The sequence below is a fragment of the Protopterus annectens genome, chromosome 2.part1 (assembly GCF_019279795.1).
Source record: "Protopterus annectens isolate FY-2018-M chromosome 2.part1, PAN1.0, whole genome shotgun sequence".
Taxonomy (NCBI): Eukaryota; Metazoa; Chordata; order Ceratodontiformes; family Protopteridae; genus Protopterus; species Protopterus annectens.
In genome coordinates this window covers 1,446,369,052-1,446,388,993 of record NC_056729.1, presented here as the reverse complement: position 1 = coordinate 1,446,388,993, position 19,942 = coordinate 1,446,369,052, and the positions used below count along the sequence as shown (strand labels likewise).

At 43.8% G+C, this 19,942-nt stretch overlaps 1 protein-coding gene across 4 annotated transcripts in view; it reads right to left on the bottom strand.

Annotated features, from left to right (window-relative positions):
* HTT (huntingtin) overlaps positions 1-19,942 on the bottom strand; it is a 4,811,037-nt gene that overhangs the window by 1,325,413 nt on the left and 3,465,682 nt on the right. For all 4 annotated transcript variants that reach the window (XM_044062924.1, XM_044062926.1, XM_044062925.1 and 1 more), the window contains one exon: positions 8,885-9,007. In XM_044062924.1, the coding sequence (XP_043918859.1) occupies positions 8,885-9,007 (123 nt within the window). The remainder of the gene's footprint in view (positions 1-8,884; positions 9,008-19,942) is intronic.

The window sequence follows — 19,942 nt, the reverse complement described above, 5'->3', positions numbered from 1 at the left end:
ACCTAAAAGGTACAATTGTGTACACTTACCATAAATGTAGATGTTCGAGTGCATTCACTGTTGCAGTCATTACATTTGGGTTATCTGCTTGCAGTAGCCCTCAGTCGGCCTGATTAACAAAGTCTTTGGTTCTGCGTCGGTTGCTGTCCCTTCTTCCATGACGTCAGATCATCAGGGGTATAAAACATGCAGCCGATGCCATTACATCAGTTTTTCTTGCCCCAGATGTCAGGTGCCCCCCTAATGGGAAGCAATTAAATCTATAAATACAAGGATATACCTCCAACAGAAAAGCAAATACACCAAAAAGCTTTTAGAGCATAGTAAGTGAGAGCAGAGGTATAGCCAAAGGAAGAAAAAGGGGCTGGAGGGAGGGTAACCAGGACTGCAACAGTGAATACACTCGAACATCTCATTTATGGTAAGTGTACACAACTGTATTATGTTCTTCATGTTTCACTGTTGCAGTCATTACATTTGGGTAGATTCCTAAAGCTAAAGCTGGGAAGAGGAATTTAAATAGAATTAGGACCAGCTATAAGGCCCTGTAAGACTGCAGTGGCAAAACCAGCCCTGAATTTAGAGAAAATTGGCAAATGATAATGCTTGGTGAACGTATGTACAGAATTCCAGGTAGCAGCTTCTAGGATGTCCCTAGTAGGGAAGTCCCTGAGAAAGACTGTAGAGGTAGATGCAGCTCTGGTTGAATGGGTCTGATGCCCTGAGGCATAGGTTTTCCATGGTGCTTATAGCAGAAATTAATGCAGTGGCCTATCCAATTTGAAATGGTTTGTTTTGAAATAGCTTTCCCCTTTGTCCCTGCAACAAATGCCACCAGTAGTTGTTCAGATTTGCCTTCAGGTTTAGTCCTGTCCAAGTAGAATCTAAACTGTCTGTGCACATCTAAAGAGTGCAGTATCCATTCCCCTTTGTTCTGTGGGTTAGGAAAAAAGGTAGGCAAATGAATGGACTGATTAAGAGCCACACTGGATACCACCTTGGGCATGAAGGAGGGATTGGTTCTGAGTCGCACCTGTCCGCATGAAAGATGATGAAAGGTTCCACTGCCATAAGGGCCTGTAATTCACACACCTTTCTTGCAGAAGTGATTGCCAAAAGGAAAGCTGTTTTCCAGGAAAGAAATTTTAAATCTGCAGTAGCAGCTGGCTTGAAAGGAGGAAGAGTGAGTTTCTCCAAGACAAAGTTATGATCCCAGGCTGGAATTGGAGCTCTCCTGGGTGGCCTTAGATTTCTGGCCCCTCTGAGGACCTGCTTGAGCAGTGGGTGAGAGAAGAGGGGAGGCTCTGTGCTATAATGCGCTGAAATGGCTGAGGCATGAATTTTGATGGAGGAAAAAGACAAGCCCTTATGAAGCGTCTCAGTCAAGTACTGTAGAATCTGAGGTAAACTGGGCACTGCTGCGTTCATTCCTTGAGATTGGTTCCAAGCACAGAATCTTTTCCATTTTGCAGCATAAGATTTTCGAGTACTAGGCCTCCTTGCCTCTAAAATGATATCCATCACTGATTTACTGAGGGGATGGTAAAGGAGAGATTAGGTAATTAGCCAGGCTGCTAGGTTCAGGGTTTCTGGGTGCAGAATCATGTTCTCCTGCTGAGACAACAGGGAAGGGCTCTGAGGCAGGTGCCATGCAGCCAAGCGTGACACACTGTGTAAGAGTGGGTACCAGTGTTGGCGAGGCCAGTCTGGTGCAATTAAAATCGTCCTTGGCTTGTCCTGTTTGATTTTTAATAGTACCTTGGAGAGCAGAGGTGGAAAGGCATAAACTGATAGGTTTTTCCAGCTGAAGGATAGAGCATCCACTTTCCAAGCTTGTTTGTGGGGAATCCTTGTGCAAAATTTGTCCAGTTGATGGTTCTGGGGGGAGGCAAACAGATCTATATCTGGGCTCCCCCATTTGCTTGTCAACATGTTGAAAATCCTTGGTTCCATTTTCCACTTGTGTGGGTACATGAGGTTTCTGCTTAGTCCGTCTGCCAGTGTATTTAGTTTTCCTGGCAGGAATTGAGTTTGTAGATTCACTTGGTAGCTCAAGGCTGTGTTCCACAATGCCATGACTAGTCTGCAGAGGGGGTAAGAATGTGTACCCCCCTGCTTGTTTATGTACCACATGACAGTGGTGTTGTCCGTCTTTACCATTAGTTGTCCTGGAAGAATGTGGTCCTTGAAGGCTGTCAGAGCATTCTGTACAGCTAACATTTCCTTTTGATTTATGTGCAAGTGCATTTGATTTGGATTCCATTTGACCTCAATGCACTTCCCTGCCAGGTGAGCCCCCCATGCATAGTCTGATGCATCTGCTGTTAAGACTTGATCGGCAGGGAGTAATGTGAATGGTAGTCCCCTGTTTTGGTGGCAGCCCTCTGCCCACCAAAGGAACTCTAGGCGTAGGCAAGGTATGATAGGAATCCTTGCTTCCAGATCCTGTGAATGTTGACACCATAGGCTTTTGAGATACCACTGTAGTTTCCTCATATGCAGCCATGCATATGGAATTAGAAGAATGCATGAGGCCATGAACCCCAAGGCTTGCAGTATTTGTCTTGCAGATAGCTGGGTTTTTCTGGCCACTTGTTTGAAGTAGGCTGTCAAATGTATCCGTTTCTCTGGCGTGAGGAAAGCCATATGGGAAGTTGTATTCAAGCTTGCTCCCAGAAATATAATTTGTTGACAGGGTACCAGGTGGGATTTCTTTTCGTTTATGGTGAACCCCAGACAAGTCAGTACCCTTTGAACAAAGGCCAGATGATTTAAGAGAATGTCCTTGCTTGATGCCTGAATTAGACAATCGTCCAGGTATGGGTATATTTGAATATTTCTTTGCCTGCAAAATGCAATGACTAGAGCTAGGCACTTTGTGAATACCCTGGGCACAGTAGACAAGCCAAAGGGCAGTGCAGAAAACTGATAGTGCATGTAGCCTGCTTTGAAGCATAGGAATCTTCTGCAAGACTCCCTGATAGGGATGTGCCGGTATGCTTCTTTTAAGTTCAGTGTTGCCAACCATGCATCCTTGCCTAGCATAGGAAGCAGCTGGTGAAGAGTCAGCATTTTGAATTTTGGAATCACCAGAAAGGTGTTTAGAATAGAAAGGTCTAGGATAGGATGCCATGTATTGCCTTTTCTGGGTACCAGGAAAAGTCTTGAATAGAAACCTTGCCCCTTTTCCTCTTCTGGTACCAACTGAATAGTCCCCATGTTTAAGAGAGAGAGTACCTGATTTTGGGCCTCTGCCCACTGATTTGGGGGTATATCTGGCCACCCGCTTGGTGTTTGTAATGTGTGGAAATAAAATCTGTATCCTTGGGACACTGTATTTAAAACCCATTTGTCCTGGGTAATGAGTTCCCAGTTTTTGGCCTGCAGACCAATCTTTCCGCCTAAAGGAGCATTCAGTTGGGAAGTGCTTGGAAGTCTTAAAAGCAAGTCATTGAGACGGTTTTCCATTGGGGGGAGTCTTGCTGCTCCCAGGTTTGGCTGCGGAAACCCCCCACTGCCTAGTCTTGTGTGTCCCTTGCGACTGAAACCTGGGGTTTCTGTTGTGTCTGGGCTTGGCTTGAGAAGACCTGGAGGGGGCTGGAAAGGACCATTTTTAGAGGGCCAGTGCCTACTAAATCTAGGAGGCTGAACTTGTAAGCAATATTTAACAGTCTGCATAGATTTAGCTTTATCTTCCATCTTTTTAAGAACTTCTTCAGCCTTGTTGCCAAACAGGCAGTCCTGATTTAAGGGAGCATCCAACAATTTAGCCTTAACATGATCAGGCAAAGATTGCTCCTTAAGCCAAGCATGCCTTCTGAGCACAGACCCAGTAACAGCAGCCCTGCAAGAGGCCTCTAATGAATCAAACCCACATTGCAAAGTATGTTTTCCAAACTGTTCAGCTGAATGCATTAAATCCTGTAATTCTTTATTTTCAGCGCAGTCAGGAATTAACATCATTTTCTGTTTAAGCAATCCAATAACATGTTGTTGGTACTTTAACATATGAAACTGGCAGTTTAAGGCCCTAACAGCCAGGGTTCCAGAAGTGTAAACTTTCTTACCCCATCTATCCAGCGCTCTGGAGTCTCTATCTGAGGGGGTAGGATTTTTAGCAGCAGAAGCCTTAATGCCTTTGGGTCCCTGTGAAATAGTCTCTGGAGCCGCAATAGGATTTTTCAAAAGGAACTTGTGAGACTCAGGAGCCCTGCAATATCTGTCAGGTTTTCTGAGAGCAGGAGGCAAAGATTCAGGGGCCAAACTAGATTCTGAGAAAGCATAATCAACAATGTGTAGAACTGGAGGTATAGCTAAAGGCCTATGCTGAGGCAGGAGTAAGAAATCCCTAAGCCTCTTTTTTGAATCAGAAAAATCCTGGCTTTCCCCAGTGGAAATGCTCCCGTAGAGTATGTAAGGTTTCACCAAAAGAAAAATCCTCTGGAGGGGAAGCAGAGAGAATAGTCTCCTCTGCATCAGAATCCTCATAAGTAGATAAGGGCAAATCCAGATCATCAGAAGAATCAGAATCCTGTTCAGAAGATTCATAAATAACTTCAGTCCTAGGTCTCTTAGAAGGGGGAGGTAGGCTTCCCATGATTAGAGTTATAAGATCTTCAGACATTCTTATCATTTATTTTTTAGGCATAGAGGCCTGAGCATGTGGACTGGGTGTTGGTTTCTTAGGCATGGTTCGAGATTTTGGCCTAAATGATGAAAGAGGCATCTGTTTAATATGCAAGTCCGTAGGCCTGAAAACACCCTCAGAAGCCAGTGCCTGCACAGTGGCTCCGGACCCATCCAAGGTAGAGACATCCGCAGGTTCCACAGTTGAAGCATCTCGCTGCATACCGGACTCCGCATGGGTCTCATTAGAGGCCTGTGAGTTAGAAGTAGCGGGTATCAGGTGCTGCGAAAGTGCCTCACTGAGTACCGGCGAACTGGCAACTGGCTTAGAAGTGTCGTCTGCAGCTTTGGACCTCGGCGGCCTGTTTCTGCCTTTACCTTTGTGTTTTTTCGGAATCCCGGTAGTCGGAATGTTAACCGATGACATTTCTGGATAATTAAACAGAGAACCAAAATATTTAGAAGCGAAAATATACCAACGATGGACAGTGCACTGTTTAAATAAAGTACAAAACCGACAGCAAGGCATGTTGTGGTCAGGGCCTAGGCAAGGAATACAGTACGAATGAAAATCTTTGTGAGGTATTTGCTTTCCACAAGTAATGCAATTATTAACTTTTACTGACATCGGTAAGGAGCAAGAAAAAATTTCCCCAATGGGGTACTTAGCTTTAGTTGAAGATTTCGGTTCTGAAACTCGAAAATGAAAAATTCAGGAGTCGGCCAACCGACACTTGCGAACTGCTTCTGCTTCGGGCACCGCACGGCAAGAAAGACTGATGTAATGGCGTCGGCTGCATGTTTTACACCCCTGATGACCTGACATCATGGAAGAAGGGACAGCAACCGAAGCAGGACCCAAGACTTTGTTAATCAGGCCGATTGAGAGCTACTGCAAGCAGATAACCCAAATGTAATGACTGCAACAGTGAAACACGAAGAACATCAAATAAAGCAGAAGACCTTCCTTCAGAATCAGGGAGATCAGAAATAACTTGACAAGGCTGGGTAATCAAGGCCACAGCATATCTGGTCATGTGGATCTGGTAATTGATGGCCCTAAAGGCAAAGCATAACTTTCTTTCAAATCATTTCCATTGTCCTACTATCCTTATCTGAAGGCAGAAGCTTGGAAGAGGGCAAAAGCTTAGGCGGCTTGTCAAAGGAGACTGACACCACAGCGAGCTCAGGAGGAAGACACAAATAGGAATTGACATTCCTCATGAACCTTATAGAACCTGTCAGGTTTCTTTGGAGCAGGGGGCTGAGAATCAGGAGTCTTAGCGGCAGCTATAAAGCTGTCTAACAAAGCAGTCAACACAGAAGGTACTGCAGGAGAGTGTCCACCTGAAGCAACTCATAATACCTCTTCTGGATATCAGATACTCAAGAAGAGTCCCACTTAAAATATTCCATCATTCTGGCTACTATGTCCCTAAAAGACAACTCCTTCAAAGGAGACTCCGAGCTAACAGACTCCTCTTCATCAGAGTCATAAGCAAAAGGAGAAAACATCTGGGAAGAGTAAGACAAGGACCCTTCATCAGACTTTAAATCCTCATCCGAGGAATTAGGTACCCTAGGTATTCTGGAAGGAATAGAAGTCCAAGGGGAAGTAGGGAGAGAAACCCCTTGGGGAGGTTTCAAGGCCATTAAAGCATTAAACAGGGCCTGAATAAACTCCTGTTTTGAGGGTCCTTAGGACGTACAGAAGAATGTTTAGTCTTCTGTTTTTTTTTGTTGGTAGGGATGTCTGCTTCTGAAGGCATTCAATAAGAGTATTTAGAACCTCTTCCCTGACCAGAATATGTGGAATACCTCTAGGGCCCTGAGATAACCAACTGCGCCCCCCTTCGACATCCACAGCAGATGCCGGCAAAGCCTCAAAGGACATGCAAAAAGAAGGACCCATGCTGGCCTCTGATGAGGTCGTGGCAGAGGAATCCGAAGTCAGCACCAACTCTGGTCGGCCTACAGAGCTATCACTGGCTTCTACAGAAACATCTAGTGGAGGATGGACAGCCACAAAGAATCTGAACAAGATTTCTTGATCATTTTCTTACTTAATGAAAGTACCCTGGGGTTAACCGATTCTGCCATGCCAACCTGGGCTAAAGTGTATAAGGCTCTGATTCTCCAGCTAGATAGTCAGGGAATATAATCAGCTTCTCAGAGTCTTAGGCACAAAACACCTTACAAATACTACAGGATGTATAGTCATGGAAAGTACCCAAACAAAAAGGCACTGTTTGTAATGATCCTTATGGGGAATCTGCCTTCTACACTGACATCTTCCCTTCTTGGATGGCATGAACTCCAGGTAATCAAAGGGAAAAAGACCAAAAGCAAAAAGAAAAAAATACCACACTGGGGCACCTATCTGATGGCTAGCTATTCAGCACAGCAAAGCGTGTTCAGGCCAATGAGCGAAGACAGTGCTCAGACTGGTGGCAAAGTAGTTTTGGATATCTACGTCCGTATGTTACCTTTATGCCCTACGTCCTGTATGGGGAGCATAAGTGTGAAATATTATGCATACAAGCTCTAAGGGCTTTGGTACACTGGCCAGATGATGGGCTATCCTTGGCAGGATATCCTTAAGGTTAAGAATACTGCAACACTGACACAGAAGGACATCTTCCGCTTCTAAGCACAAGAAGCAACCTTGTCATTTCCTCGGTCATAGGTTCATACTAGGCTATCTGCCCTAGGGCATTTATAAGCCTAGCCAGAATGTGTTTGGCTTTCGCCACCCATTTTAAATTAATTTTGCTATGCCCTTTTTCGAGGTTAGTATACTGTGCCTCTGTCTAACAGTGACACAGAAGTGATACCCGGGTTAAACCTACGATCTCCCATCCACTCATCAAGATTCCTCTTGAAAAGAGTCAATGAGGGACTCTGCCTAACCTGGACTGGGATTTTATTCCAGAGTGAAGGGAGCCTCTGGGTTATGAATCTGTCCCTCCAGCATGTCCCATTTATTTCAGTGCTGAGGTTCAAGTCTCTCGAGCGCGTAGCTCGATGGAATTTGGATTTTCTGAGTTGCAGCATGTCCATTAATTCCGGGTTGGACATGGCTTTATACGTCAGGCACAGATCGCCACTGAACAGGCGGTATGCCACCGAGTAGAGCTGGAGTTTCTTTGAAAGGGCAGCATATGGCATCTGTTTGAGCCCTTTGATCCTCTTGGTGAGGTACTTTTGGGGTCTTTCCAGTTGCTGCAGGTGTCTGGTAAGGTACATCCCAAAAGGGGCATTGTACTCAATTATGGGCCTGATGAGGGATGAGTAAAGAGGCACGATGACCTCCCCTGATCTAGATGTGAATCCCTTCATGATTAGGTGGGCTATATAAAATGTTTTTCTAACCACTTTGGCCACGTGGTTGTCAAGCTACTTAAGAAAGAATGCTACTCCAAACCTATTCCTGTTTTTAGATACTAAAACTGGACTTTTACACTTGGCCTGATCTTTGTCTCATTGCCAGTGAGGAAAGGGGAAGCCAGAAACCACGAATAATTGCCAGAATGCGTTTGTCAGGTCCACAGACAATTTTTTGTATCACTGCACTTTCCCTCACTCTAAAAGTACAAGCTTCACATTTTTTGAAGTGGCATCTGGAAAAGGTCCTTATAACTGGTGAATCAAGACATGGATAAGGACCTTCAGCTCAGCAGCATCTGAGTTAATGAAGTTCCCTGTCAACTGATGCATCTAACACTCTATTGTGCATCATCTGACTGACAAGTCTAGTATTATCCAAGGTATCATAGCGGAGGCAATTATCCCTTACATCACTGAAAGTGAACCCGACTCTTTTACACTTGTTAAACTGTGCAGTGTTAGCTACAAATTACCTGTCTCAGTGGGTGTAGCTACCTATTCTGTGCATTCTTCTCTGAATGTGGGTTGCAACCTCATTCGGTTGTATATTTCAGCTGCTTTTAGATTCAAACTAACATGGTAATTTTACAACATAACGTGAATTTCTATGGCTATCACACAAAGTTGTCAATGTCCCATATATATCACCCACTTTTTTTCCTAAATATGCAGTAGCATGCATTACTTTACACCAATCAATTAAGTTAATCTTAACTACTGTACAGTAACCATGACATAAAATATTTACCTCAAATTAAACTGTATCATAAGCCATGTGCAAAATGCTGTAAAACAGTTTCTTTTTAAAAAGATTTAAATTATTAACTGCTGACATCATACTGTGAACTTAAATTAATTTCATGCTTGTTACCTTGACTGTCATCACAGAGTACAGATCAGGCTGAGGAAGCTTGTTCAGTAACTCGGCGCATTCCAGCATCATAGAATCATGACGAACACAACACTGAGATTTTACAAGAGACAAATACCACTCCTTGAATGAAAGGAAAGAGAAAAATATTTCCTGTTAGTCATATACATTCATTTTCTTTCATAAGTGATAGAGACACCATTCTCTTCAGTAAGGTGTGCTGTATTACAACATTGCATGCCTGAGGTTTGGTGGGAGTGGAATGGCCATATTAATTATGCAGAAGGTCAAAAGGCTGTACAACTAAGCAGGGAAGTTTTCAGCCTACTGTCAACTCTGATGTCAGGAAACCTAAATAGGTAAACTGAAGCTGTATCCAGAAACAAAATATACATTTTATTATTATTACTGTTTTATCCTTTTTCTGTAGTGAGCAATTTTAGTTATCAGAGCCCTGCTGACAATCAAAACACATTTAGAAACACATATAGTTAACAGTAGAAAGCATTCATTTTCAACAGACATATCCATTACACAGTACTATCATAATATCCTCCATTTTCACACTTAAGAATGCTCAAAAGTACAAAGAAAATGTGCCTCACCTTTAGGTTCATAGGTTCATACTAGGCTATCTGCCCGAGGGCATTTATAAGCCTAGCCCATAGTTTTGTGGCTTAAGCCACCCCTTTTGTATGGGGAACTATACCCATTATTTTGCTGTGCCTCTGTCTAGTAGTGACACTGAGGTAATCCCTGAAGTATATCTGCGATCTCCCATCCATTGGTCAAGATTTCTCTTGAACAAGGCCAGCGAGGTGCTCTGCCTCACATATATCGGGATTTTGTTCCACAGCATAGGGAGTCTTTGGGTGATGAATCTATCCCTCCAGCACGTCCTATTTATAGCCGTGTCGAGGTTTAAGTCTCCCGCCCTTGTGGCTCTGACGGATCTAGATTTTTTGAGGTGAAGCATATTCATCAACTCTGGGTTTGACATGGCCTTGTATGTCAGGCAAAGGTCACCTCTGAGCAAGCGGTAAGCGACTGAATAGAGCTGGAGTTCTTTCAGTCGGGCAGCATAGGATAGATTTTTGAGACCCTTTATCCTTTTGGTGAGGAACTTTTGTGGCCTCTCCAGCTGCTGCAAGTGTCGGGTCAGATACATTCCGAATGGGGCATTGTACTCAATCATTGGTCTGATGAGTGATAAGTATAGGGAGACTATGACCTCCCTTGATCTAGATGTGAATCCTTTCATGATGAGGTGGGCAATGTAGAAGGTCTTCCTAACTACTTTAGCTACATGGGTGTCGAATGACAGGCTACTGTCAACCTGGGTCCCCAGGTCCCTGATAACTTCTTCTGTGCTCAGAGGATTACCGCATATATGGTAGCTAGGGGTAACCTTGTTTTTCCCGAAGGGTATGACTATGCATTTTTTGGCATTTAACTTTAGGCCATGGCTCTGGCACCAGTCATCCGTTTCTGAGACCCTTCTGAAGGATATCTGTGTCAGATGTGTTTTCGACTACGGCGCCCAGTTTGCAGTCATCTGCAAACTTTGTCAGCCATAACCCTCCTGTGTTTGCTTGTACTTCAGAAAAGTAGATGCCAAACAAGAGTGGGCCCAGGACTGAGCCCTGTGGGACACCACTTGTGACAGGCTTTGAGTCTGACATGGCACCAGCAACTCTGACCCTGTGGGTTCTGTCACTCAGCCAGTTTGCAACCCATCTTGTGATGTATGGGTTAACATTTAAGCTGATGAGTTTTTCAATGATACCCGAGTGGGGTATTGTATCGAAGGCCTTCGCCAGATCGAGGTAGGCTGTATGGACTGCCTTTCCCTCATCAATGGCTTTGGTGACTGTTCGAAAAAGTCAACCAAGTTTAAAAGGCATGATCTGCCTTTGACAAAGCCAAACTGGGTTGGATCCAAAGTCTGCAAGTTCCCTATGTCTTTATTTATGAGATCCATTATGATCCTCTCCATAGCTTTGCAGATAAGGCTTGTCAAGCTAATGGGCTGGTAATTTCCAGGGTCTGTGGAGGCACCGCCTTTGTGAAGTGGGACCACAGTCGCAGTGTGCCACTCCTGGGTACGTATCCAGAGGTGAGACTATGATTAAACAGCTGTCCTAGCTGTGGGTTTAATTCCTCGTTGAGTTCGTGGAGCACACAGCCTGGGACACCATCAGGTCCCATGGATGCTGTGTTTTTTGCTTTGGAGAGAGCAGTTTTCACTTGGGCGTTTGAGATGTTTGGGGGGCTGCAACCATTTGGTATAGATATCTCTCCTTTTGGGGGGGAGAAGTTTGCACTGAACCTGTCAGCCAGTATGTTGGCAATGTCTGTAGGATCAGTAATCTTCACATAATTTTGAACTAGTTCTGAGCATATCTGGGAGTTTCCTCCCAGGTTTCTAACATAGCTAAAGAAGGCCTTATGATTGTCCTTTGAGTCTTTAGCTATTTTTCTCTCAAAATTTGCTTTGGATGATTTTATGAGAGCTCTTAGTTTTTTACTTATAGTGATCAAGGGTGTCTTACCTTTTAAGGATTTTGCTCTATCTTGTAATAGCTTCCTCCTTTTGTTGTAGAGTTTGTTTATGGCTGGGGTCCACCAGACTGGACGCTTGCCCTTGGTACAAAGAGTCTTTGTTTTGCTTGGGATTGCCTTGTCCATGCAGTGCTGCAGGTGCTGGTAGAAGGCATTAGTAAGTGATTCAGCGGCTTGAGTACTGTTATCCGCCGGCTCGGGGGCCTTAAAGGAGACCACACTAGTCTTTAGAAGTGTGAAGTCGGCTTTCGAGAAGTTTTTTACTGTGGTCTTTTTTATTTCAGGTGGGGGTGGGATGAGGACCTCCAGCAAGATTAGTTTGTGATCTGATCTCACCAGTGAGGGGTATACCTCCGGTGTTGAACATTGTGCTCCCATGTTCGTGATGATGAGATCAAGTATGTTTTCTCCTCTTGTGGGGATGGTGACTAGTTGTTCCATGGCATTTGAGTTTATGAATTCCAGGAACTTTTGGGCTAGGGTGTTTGGGCTTGAGTAGTGTTCCCAGTCTATATTAGGGTAATTGAAGTCACCTAGTATGATGGTGTTTGGAGATACATTTATCCCCTCCAGTGTTTTCAGGACATTGGATCCCCTTTGAATGACACCAGAGTTTAAGCCAATTGTTAAAGCTGATCATCTTATCACTGTAGTGTGACATCATTCTTGGTGAAGGTAGGATACTGCTCAAGGTCAGGGTCATACCTGCCTGGGCTACATAATCAGAGAGCTCCTCAATGTCTCTTTTCATGTAGTCCAAGGAGGTACGTCTCAGGTCGTTTACACCAGCGTGGACAATGACTGAGTCGTATTTGTACCTGCTGTTGAGAGACCTGATGGCATTTATCAATTCTACATAATTAACTTGTTTTTTTAACATACTTCAGCATCTATCCACCTTGTATTTTAACTGACAGTACGGGAAATTGATTCATTAGTATTTAGTCCTCATTCTTGAATTATTCTTCATCCTTACTACAATGCCTGATCCTGTTACAACTGTACTTAATAAAATATTTCCTTCTTACCCATGCTTACTTTACAGCACACTAACGTCTACTTCAGTATCAGGTATTTCATTCACTTCCATGATCTACTGCCTTTTTTATTCAAAAGTTTCCATTACCTCACTCTAATAATACACTTTTGGAACTTAACAATCTCATCCACTTCTATAGCAAAATGTAAATCAATCCATAACCCCTTTTCCCATTTCTTTTTTTTTTTTTGCACATAGAATTGGGATTTCATATCAACAGTGGCAATCATCTAGAGTTGATGTTCAATCCTCCAGCTGGATAGCTCTGGAGCAGTTCTTCCCTATACCCCTTAGGAACTCTGGAAAGGATAGAATGGTACCTTGGTCCAGTAAACTCTGCAATACTCCTAAAAAACAGGGAATTTGTTCTGAAGGGGGTTGGAGAATGCCCAAAAAGTGTGTGTGTGTGTGTGTGTGGTGGTGGGGTTCCACACCATAAAGTAGCCCTGATGGATGAGTGACAAGACCCAAAAGTCTGAAATGATACAGCAGTACAAGGACAAAATGATTGACTTCAACAATTGGCTAAGCTTCTGGTGTCATTCTAAAGGGATCCAGTATCTGTCTGCCTGGAATGACATGGTCGACAGACCACGATGCTTTGCCAGAGATGGCACCACGATGCTTTGCCCGAGATAGCCTGCACCTTTCACCCCTGGGATTCCAGATACTGGCTAAGGTTCTTGCCGCCCCTATAGTGCCTTTTTTAGTGATACCGCAGTACAAGGACAAAACGATTGACTTCAACAACTGGCTAAGCTTCTGGTGTCGTTCTAAAGGGATCCAGTATCTGTCTGCCTGGAATAACATGGTCGACAGACCACGATGCTTTGCCAGAGATGGCCTGCACCTTTCACCCCTGGGATTCCAGACACTGGCTAAGGTTCTTGCTGCCCCTATAGAGCCTTTTTTAGGCAAGGTTCAAATGACAAATTCGCCACCGTAACAGGAACAGGCAAGCAAAAACTGAGGGTGATGCTACTCAATGCTAGAAGTCTAAATCTCAAAATGCACTCACTCGAGGCACTCCTTAAAATGGAGAACATCGATATCTGTGCAGTGACTGAGACCTGGTTCAAGGCTCCACAGAGCAACCCTGCACTACCAGGCTATAACTCAAACCACACTTTTTGGTCGTGTAACCTGGTCCGGAACACGAAAAGGCGGAGGTGTGTCCATGTTCATTAAGGATATCCACACCTCCAGGCTAGTTGCTCAGCATAATGCAGCCGAGGTTATCCAAGTGCATCTAACTCTGGACAAAACTGCAATCCAAATTGTAGCTTGCCACCCCCACCATGCGCCCCAGGATTCCCACTCCTCTTTTCTTGATGTACTGGAAAATATTAGGGTTCAACCAAACACCCTAATAATGGTCGATTTCAACTACCCCACCATTAACTGGGAAAACTACTCATGTACCAACTCCTTCGATCAACGCTTTCTGTAATTCATAAACTCCATTGCTTGGATCAACTTATCCACACCCCCACCAGGGGCAACAACATCCTAGATCTAGTCATTACCAACATGAGTGACCGGTGTTCCACACCTGAAGTCAACGCCTCATTGGTCTGATCGGACCATAAGCTAATTACCCTAGATATCCACATCCTGCCCCCATTAAGGAAACCACAGTAAAACATTTCTCCAAAGCCAACTTCATGCTTAAGACAGAAGTGGTGAACTTCATGACACCCATGCAGATGGACAATACAGTTAAGACTACTGAATCCTACATAATTGCACTTTATAAGCACTTACTCGAGTGCATGGATCGTGCTATCCCAAACAGAACCAAGATGCTATCCTACAAAAAAAGGAAGCCAATCTGGTGGTCCCCTGCCATAAACAAACTGTAAAACAGAAGGAAGAAGCTGTTGCAAAAGAGAGTAAAATCCCATGAGTGGAGGAGCTCCCTGGTCAGCCTCAGTAAGAAGCTGCATTCCCTGATAAAATCCTCCAAAGCTAGTTACGAACACAAAATCTCCACTGATTCTAAAGACAACCACAAAGAATTCTATAGCTATGTCAAGAATCTCAATGGCAACACTCAGATCTGCTCTGAGTTACAGCACAATGGCACTAAATACACAGACCCAACTGATATTGCCAACATCCTGGCAGATAGGTTCAGTGCTAACTTAACCCCCCTCTCACCCCCCCAAAGGGTCCATCTCTATACTGGAAGAATGCAAAGTTCCTGTAATCATGGCTGCACAGGTAAAAACCGCACTCTCCAAAACCAAGAACACAGCATCCATGGGACCAGACAACATCCCAGGCTGCGCTCTACACGAACTACAGAAGGAACTGACACCACACCTTAGTACCATGTACAATCATAGCCTCACCTCAGGCTTTGTGCCCACTGAATGGCGCACATCGACGATTATCCCACTCCAAAAGGGGGGAGCCACCACAGACCCCGGGAACTACCACCCCATTAGCCTGACAAGCCTGGTCTGCAAGGCCATGGAACGTATCATCATGGAACTTATAAATAAAGACATTGATAATCTCCAAACTCTGGACCCCACCCAGTTTGGGTTTGTAAAAGGCAGATCATGTCTCCTAAATCTGACAGACTTCTTTGAAGCAGTCACCACAGCTGTAGACGAGGGTAAGGTGGTTCACACAGCCTATCCAGATCTTGCCAAGGCTTTCGACATCATCTCCCACTCTGGAATTATAGATAAACTCACTAAACTAGGTATAAATCCCTATGTCACAAGATGAGTTGCCAACTGGCTCACTGACAGAACCCACACTGTGAAAGTAGCTGACTCCAAATCCGACTTCAGACCAGTGACAAGTGGAGTACAACAGGGTTCAGTCCTGGGTCCTCTCCTGTTTGGTATCTACTTCTCTGAAGTACACGCCAACACAGAAGGTCTTTGGCTAACAAAGTTCGCAGATGACTGCAAACTAGGAGCCATAATCGAAACTCCTAACAGCCTACAAAAGGGCCTCACTGAGACAGATTCCTGATGTCAAAGCCATGGCCTTAATCTCAATGCCAAAAAGTGCATTGTCATCCCCTTTGGTAAAAACTCTGTACCCATGAACTACAACATAGGCGTTAGTATACTTAACACCGAAAGTATGATAAGAGACCTTGGGACACGGGTGGACAGTAGTCTCTCCTTTGATAATCACATCGCCACAGTAGTCAGGAAATCCTTCTACGTGACACACCTCATCACAAAAGGTTTCACATCCAGAAAAAAAGAGGTCTTTGTTCCCCTTTACTCATCACTCATTGGACCCATTATAGAGTACAACGCCCCTTTTGGTATGTACCTCACAAGACATCTACAACAACTGGAAAGGCTACAGAAATACCTCACAAAGAGGATTACTGGCCTCAAACAGATGCCCTACGCAGACAGTCTCAAAAAACTCCAGCTTTATTCCATCGCATATCGCCTACTCAGAGGTGATCTCTGCCTAACATACAAAGCTATGTCAAACCCAGAGCTGTTGGACATGCTCCACTTAAAGAAGTCCCAGTCCCTCCAAGCTACACGCTCTAGGGACCTAAACCTTGTCACCACAAAAAACAGAACATGCCGGAGGGATAGATTCCTGTTCCAGAGACTTCCCCATACTCTGGAATAAACTATCTATCTATATCAAACAAAGCTCCTTATTAGCTCCTTATTAGTACTCTTCAAGAAAAATCTTGATGATTGGATGGAAATAGGAAATTCATCCCGGGGATCACTTCTGCGGCTCTGCTCGACAGTGGCACTGGAAAATAATTTTCTTGGGTGACAAAAGCCAGCGTACCTTTTTAGCTGGGCTTGTATAGGCCCTAGGGCCGATAGCCTAGTACCTACCAATGAACCTATGATCTGCTGCCAAATAAGGAGTGACAAAGAAAGACTGACAGACAAGGCAATCTGGCCAAGGGGAAGGTAGTGCAGAATGTCAGATGGAGGCAGACTTGCCCTGAAAGGAAGTTTTTTGAGATGTAGGTATCTGAGTGAGTTTGTCAGAAAAAACACTCCTGCGAACTTTCTTACTTTTGGATGGCTGACAAGGTTGGCTATGAACAAAAGCAGTTTTAGCAGGGTAATTCCTCTGAAGTTTAGGAGACAAAAATCTGCTTAAGATCCTTCATGATATTGCCTTGGTCTTGTAAGGTCTTAAATAAATCAGCCAATGAAGTAACAAAAAAAGATTTGATTATTCAAAGTAGCATCAAGAAATTATACCTTATGTACTCACCACAACTAGGCATCTGTGTTGTCCATATAGCCATACTCCATCCCTATTGCCTCAGATTGAGTTTGCAGCTCTATTTGCCAATAGCTGAAGAGAAACAGATACAGCGAGACAGAAAAAGACAGGGCTCAAACATGGAATTGTAGGTTCCAAACACAGTCCAAAAAGTCCTTCCAGATGAAATTAGAAGCCAAACCAGTGCATGACCATGCGACCTCCACATAAAACTCAAGAAAGAACAAATCAGGCTTACGTAGTCCCAACCTGCACCAGGGACTTAATATTTTCAGTCCAAAAGGTTATAACAATCCAAAGAAAATGTAGTGTAACTTAGAAAAATGTCACTAAACCACCAGGGAACATTTTAGAACAATTCAATATGAATTTATTAAATAAAGTAAAACAAATATAATTGTTTATTTTTTATTTTTGTAATTATTTAATAAATGCAAGAAAACTGTTTTCCATGAAAGAAATTTTAGATCAGACGTGTTTGATGGCTCAGAATGGTTTTTGCATCAATCCTTCAAGTACCACAGTAAGATCCCAAGGCAGTGAATGATCCTTTATTGGAGGCCTCATTAGAAAAATGCCTTTCATAAAAGCTTTACACAATTTAGAGGAAGCCAATGAAAAGAATGTATTCCCTTTGTGGAAATTTGAAATTGCTACCAACTGAAGTTTAACTGTAGAGAAACTAATCCCATTTTTGAAAAGAGTTGCCAGAAAATGAAGACTAGCTGAAATTGGTGCAGGAAAAGGATCAATGTCCATATCTGACACCCAAATAGAGGACCTTTTCCATTTACTTTTATAAACGTTTTTGGAAGAATCCTTCTGAGTAGCCAAAATAATGCTATGAACTGGGGAAGAGAGCGTGGACTGTCTAACTATTACTGGAAGTGGAGAAAATATGTGGTCAGCTTGAGGGTCTGAATGTTGGGGTGCTGAATCCCCAACAGGTGTGAGAAGGAGGAGGTCCTTAGTATGTTTCAGTATCCATGGAGGATAATGAAGATGAGACCGTAGAAATACTTGTCGAGGCCAGAAGGGGGCAAATAGGATTACTGAGCTCTATAGTCTGCTTGCTTAAGCATAAAGGAGACCTGAGGGCTAGGGGTGAAGAATAGCATCTCTTGGTGACTCCCACTGAGGGGGGATCAGAGTGAAGTACTCGCTGCACTTGTTGTTTAGAGCAGTGGCAAACAGGCCGCAGCAAGTTTGGCTCCAATCCTGAAGATCATATTCACTACCTACTGATTGAGAGACCACTCGTGAAGCATCAGAATGGATCTGCTTAGTTTGTCCGCAAGCACGTTTGTTTTCTCTGGGATGTACGTCATTATTATAAAGCGGTCTGATGAGATCGCCCATTCCCAAATCCTCATGGCCTCTGTGGAAAGGGGGCAAGATCAGACTCCTTGATGATGTACCAGATTAAAGACATGTTGTCAGTCTGAATTGCAATAATTCCCAAGGGAAGAGCATCATGAAATGTCTGCAACACTAAAAGGACTGCTCTCATTTTCAGGACATTGATATGCAACTTGATCTCTTGGGGGGGGGGGGGGCACATCCCTTGAACTGTTCTTCCCACTGTGACTACTAGGTGTGGTAGAAAGGAAGAGTCTGCCCAGAAAAAGATTGTCTTATTGTATCTACCAGCGAATGTGTTGCTTGTAAATCAGGATGAGTTTTATTTGAAAAGACAGGGGATGATACAGAATAGACCACTGTACAGCTAGAAACCATTGGGTAGCCTACATAAAGAAGCATGCAAGAGGAATTAGTACTATGGCATCGACCCAAGTGCTTGAAGCACTAACCTTGCTGGGGGAGATGAATGGGAAAGCATAGTCTGAACCTAGTTTTTGATAGAAGTAATGCGGTGGAGAGGCAAAGATGATATCTGTGTTGATGTGATCAAAACTGACCCAATGTATTCCAGGCTCTGAGCTACTGCAAGTTTTGACATGGCAAAATCTATCGTAATGCCCAAAGTGTCACAAATCTGGAGCAAGTAGTCCTTGCCATGTTGAAGTTGATGCTTGGATGAGGCAGTTAGGAGCCAGTCATCTGGATATGGGCACATCTGGAATCCCTTCAGTCTCCAGTGAGCTGTGACTACTGCCATGCATTTGATAAACACCATAGGTACTGTGGTGAGTTCAAAGGGCAGATCTCTGAACTGGTAAAGACTGGTTCCCAGCCAAAAGTGGAGATGTATTCTGGAATATCTGTCTATTTTGATATGATAGTATGTATCCTGAAGATTTACAGAGCACATCCAATCATCCTTAAGCAGAAAAGACAGGATGAACTGAACCGTAACCTTTTGGAACTTTGCTTTCTTTACATACAGGTTCAATTTGTTTAGATCCAAAAAGGGTCTCAGGTTCCCTGTTTTCTTTGGGACTAAAAATAAGTGTGAATAAGTTATGAATCTTTTCTGGTCAGGTGGGACCTTCTGGATGATTCTTTCCTAGCAGCTTTTGTACTTCTTGTGTTGCAGTCATTCTCTGACTGGGTGGAATGTCAGGAAGTTTCTTCCTATCACAATGAGGAAGAAGGGAAATGTTATGTAATAACCTCTGGATATTATACTTAGCACCCATAAATATCTTGTGCTGCTTGTCCAGGCCTCCAGGTGCAAAGAGAACCGACCCCTGACTGCCTCCAAAGTTGGACAGCTGGGCAGCACTTCAGGAGCGCTGATAGGGCCTGTCTGAAAAAGAATCTCTAAAGCCCTAGTTCTGTGGGCCTCCTCTGCCTCTAGGGTGATGTCTACCATTAAAATTTCCTCCTCTGACTATGGAGGAAATATCCCCATGTGAATCCTGAAAAGGTCCCCAAGATTTACAGAACCACGTTGTCTTACCACCTCTCTGATTCCTATAGATGATTCTCTGAGAAGTAGAAAACTTGCTTCCTATGGCAGACAGGTTCTTTCCATCTTTTTTGCTGCAGGTAAGCGTTTCTTTTACCGATGGCCCAAACAAGGAAGTGCCACTGAATGGGGTGTTAATAAAGGATATCTTAAAAGGTTTCTCTAAGTCACATAGCCACATCCAGACATGTCTCCTTATGGCGATGCCTGAACCGGCTGCTCATGAGGTACCTTCAGCTGAGTGAGAGTTAACCTCATCGAAGCATTTGATATAGATAAAAGAGTGGCCAGTTGAGATGATGTTCTTTTGAAATCCTCAGCAGACATGGACTCAAGAGTA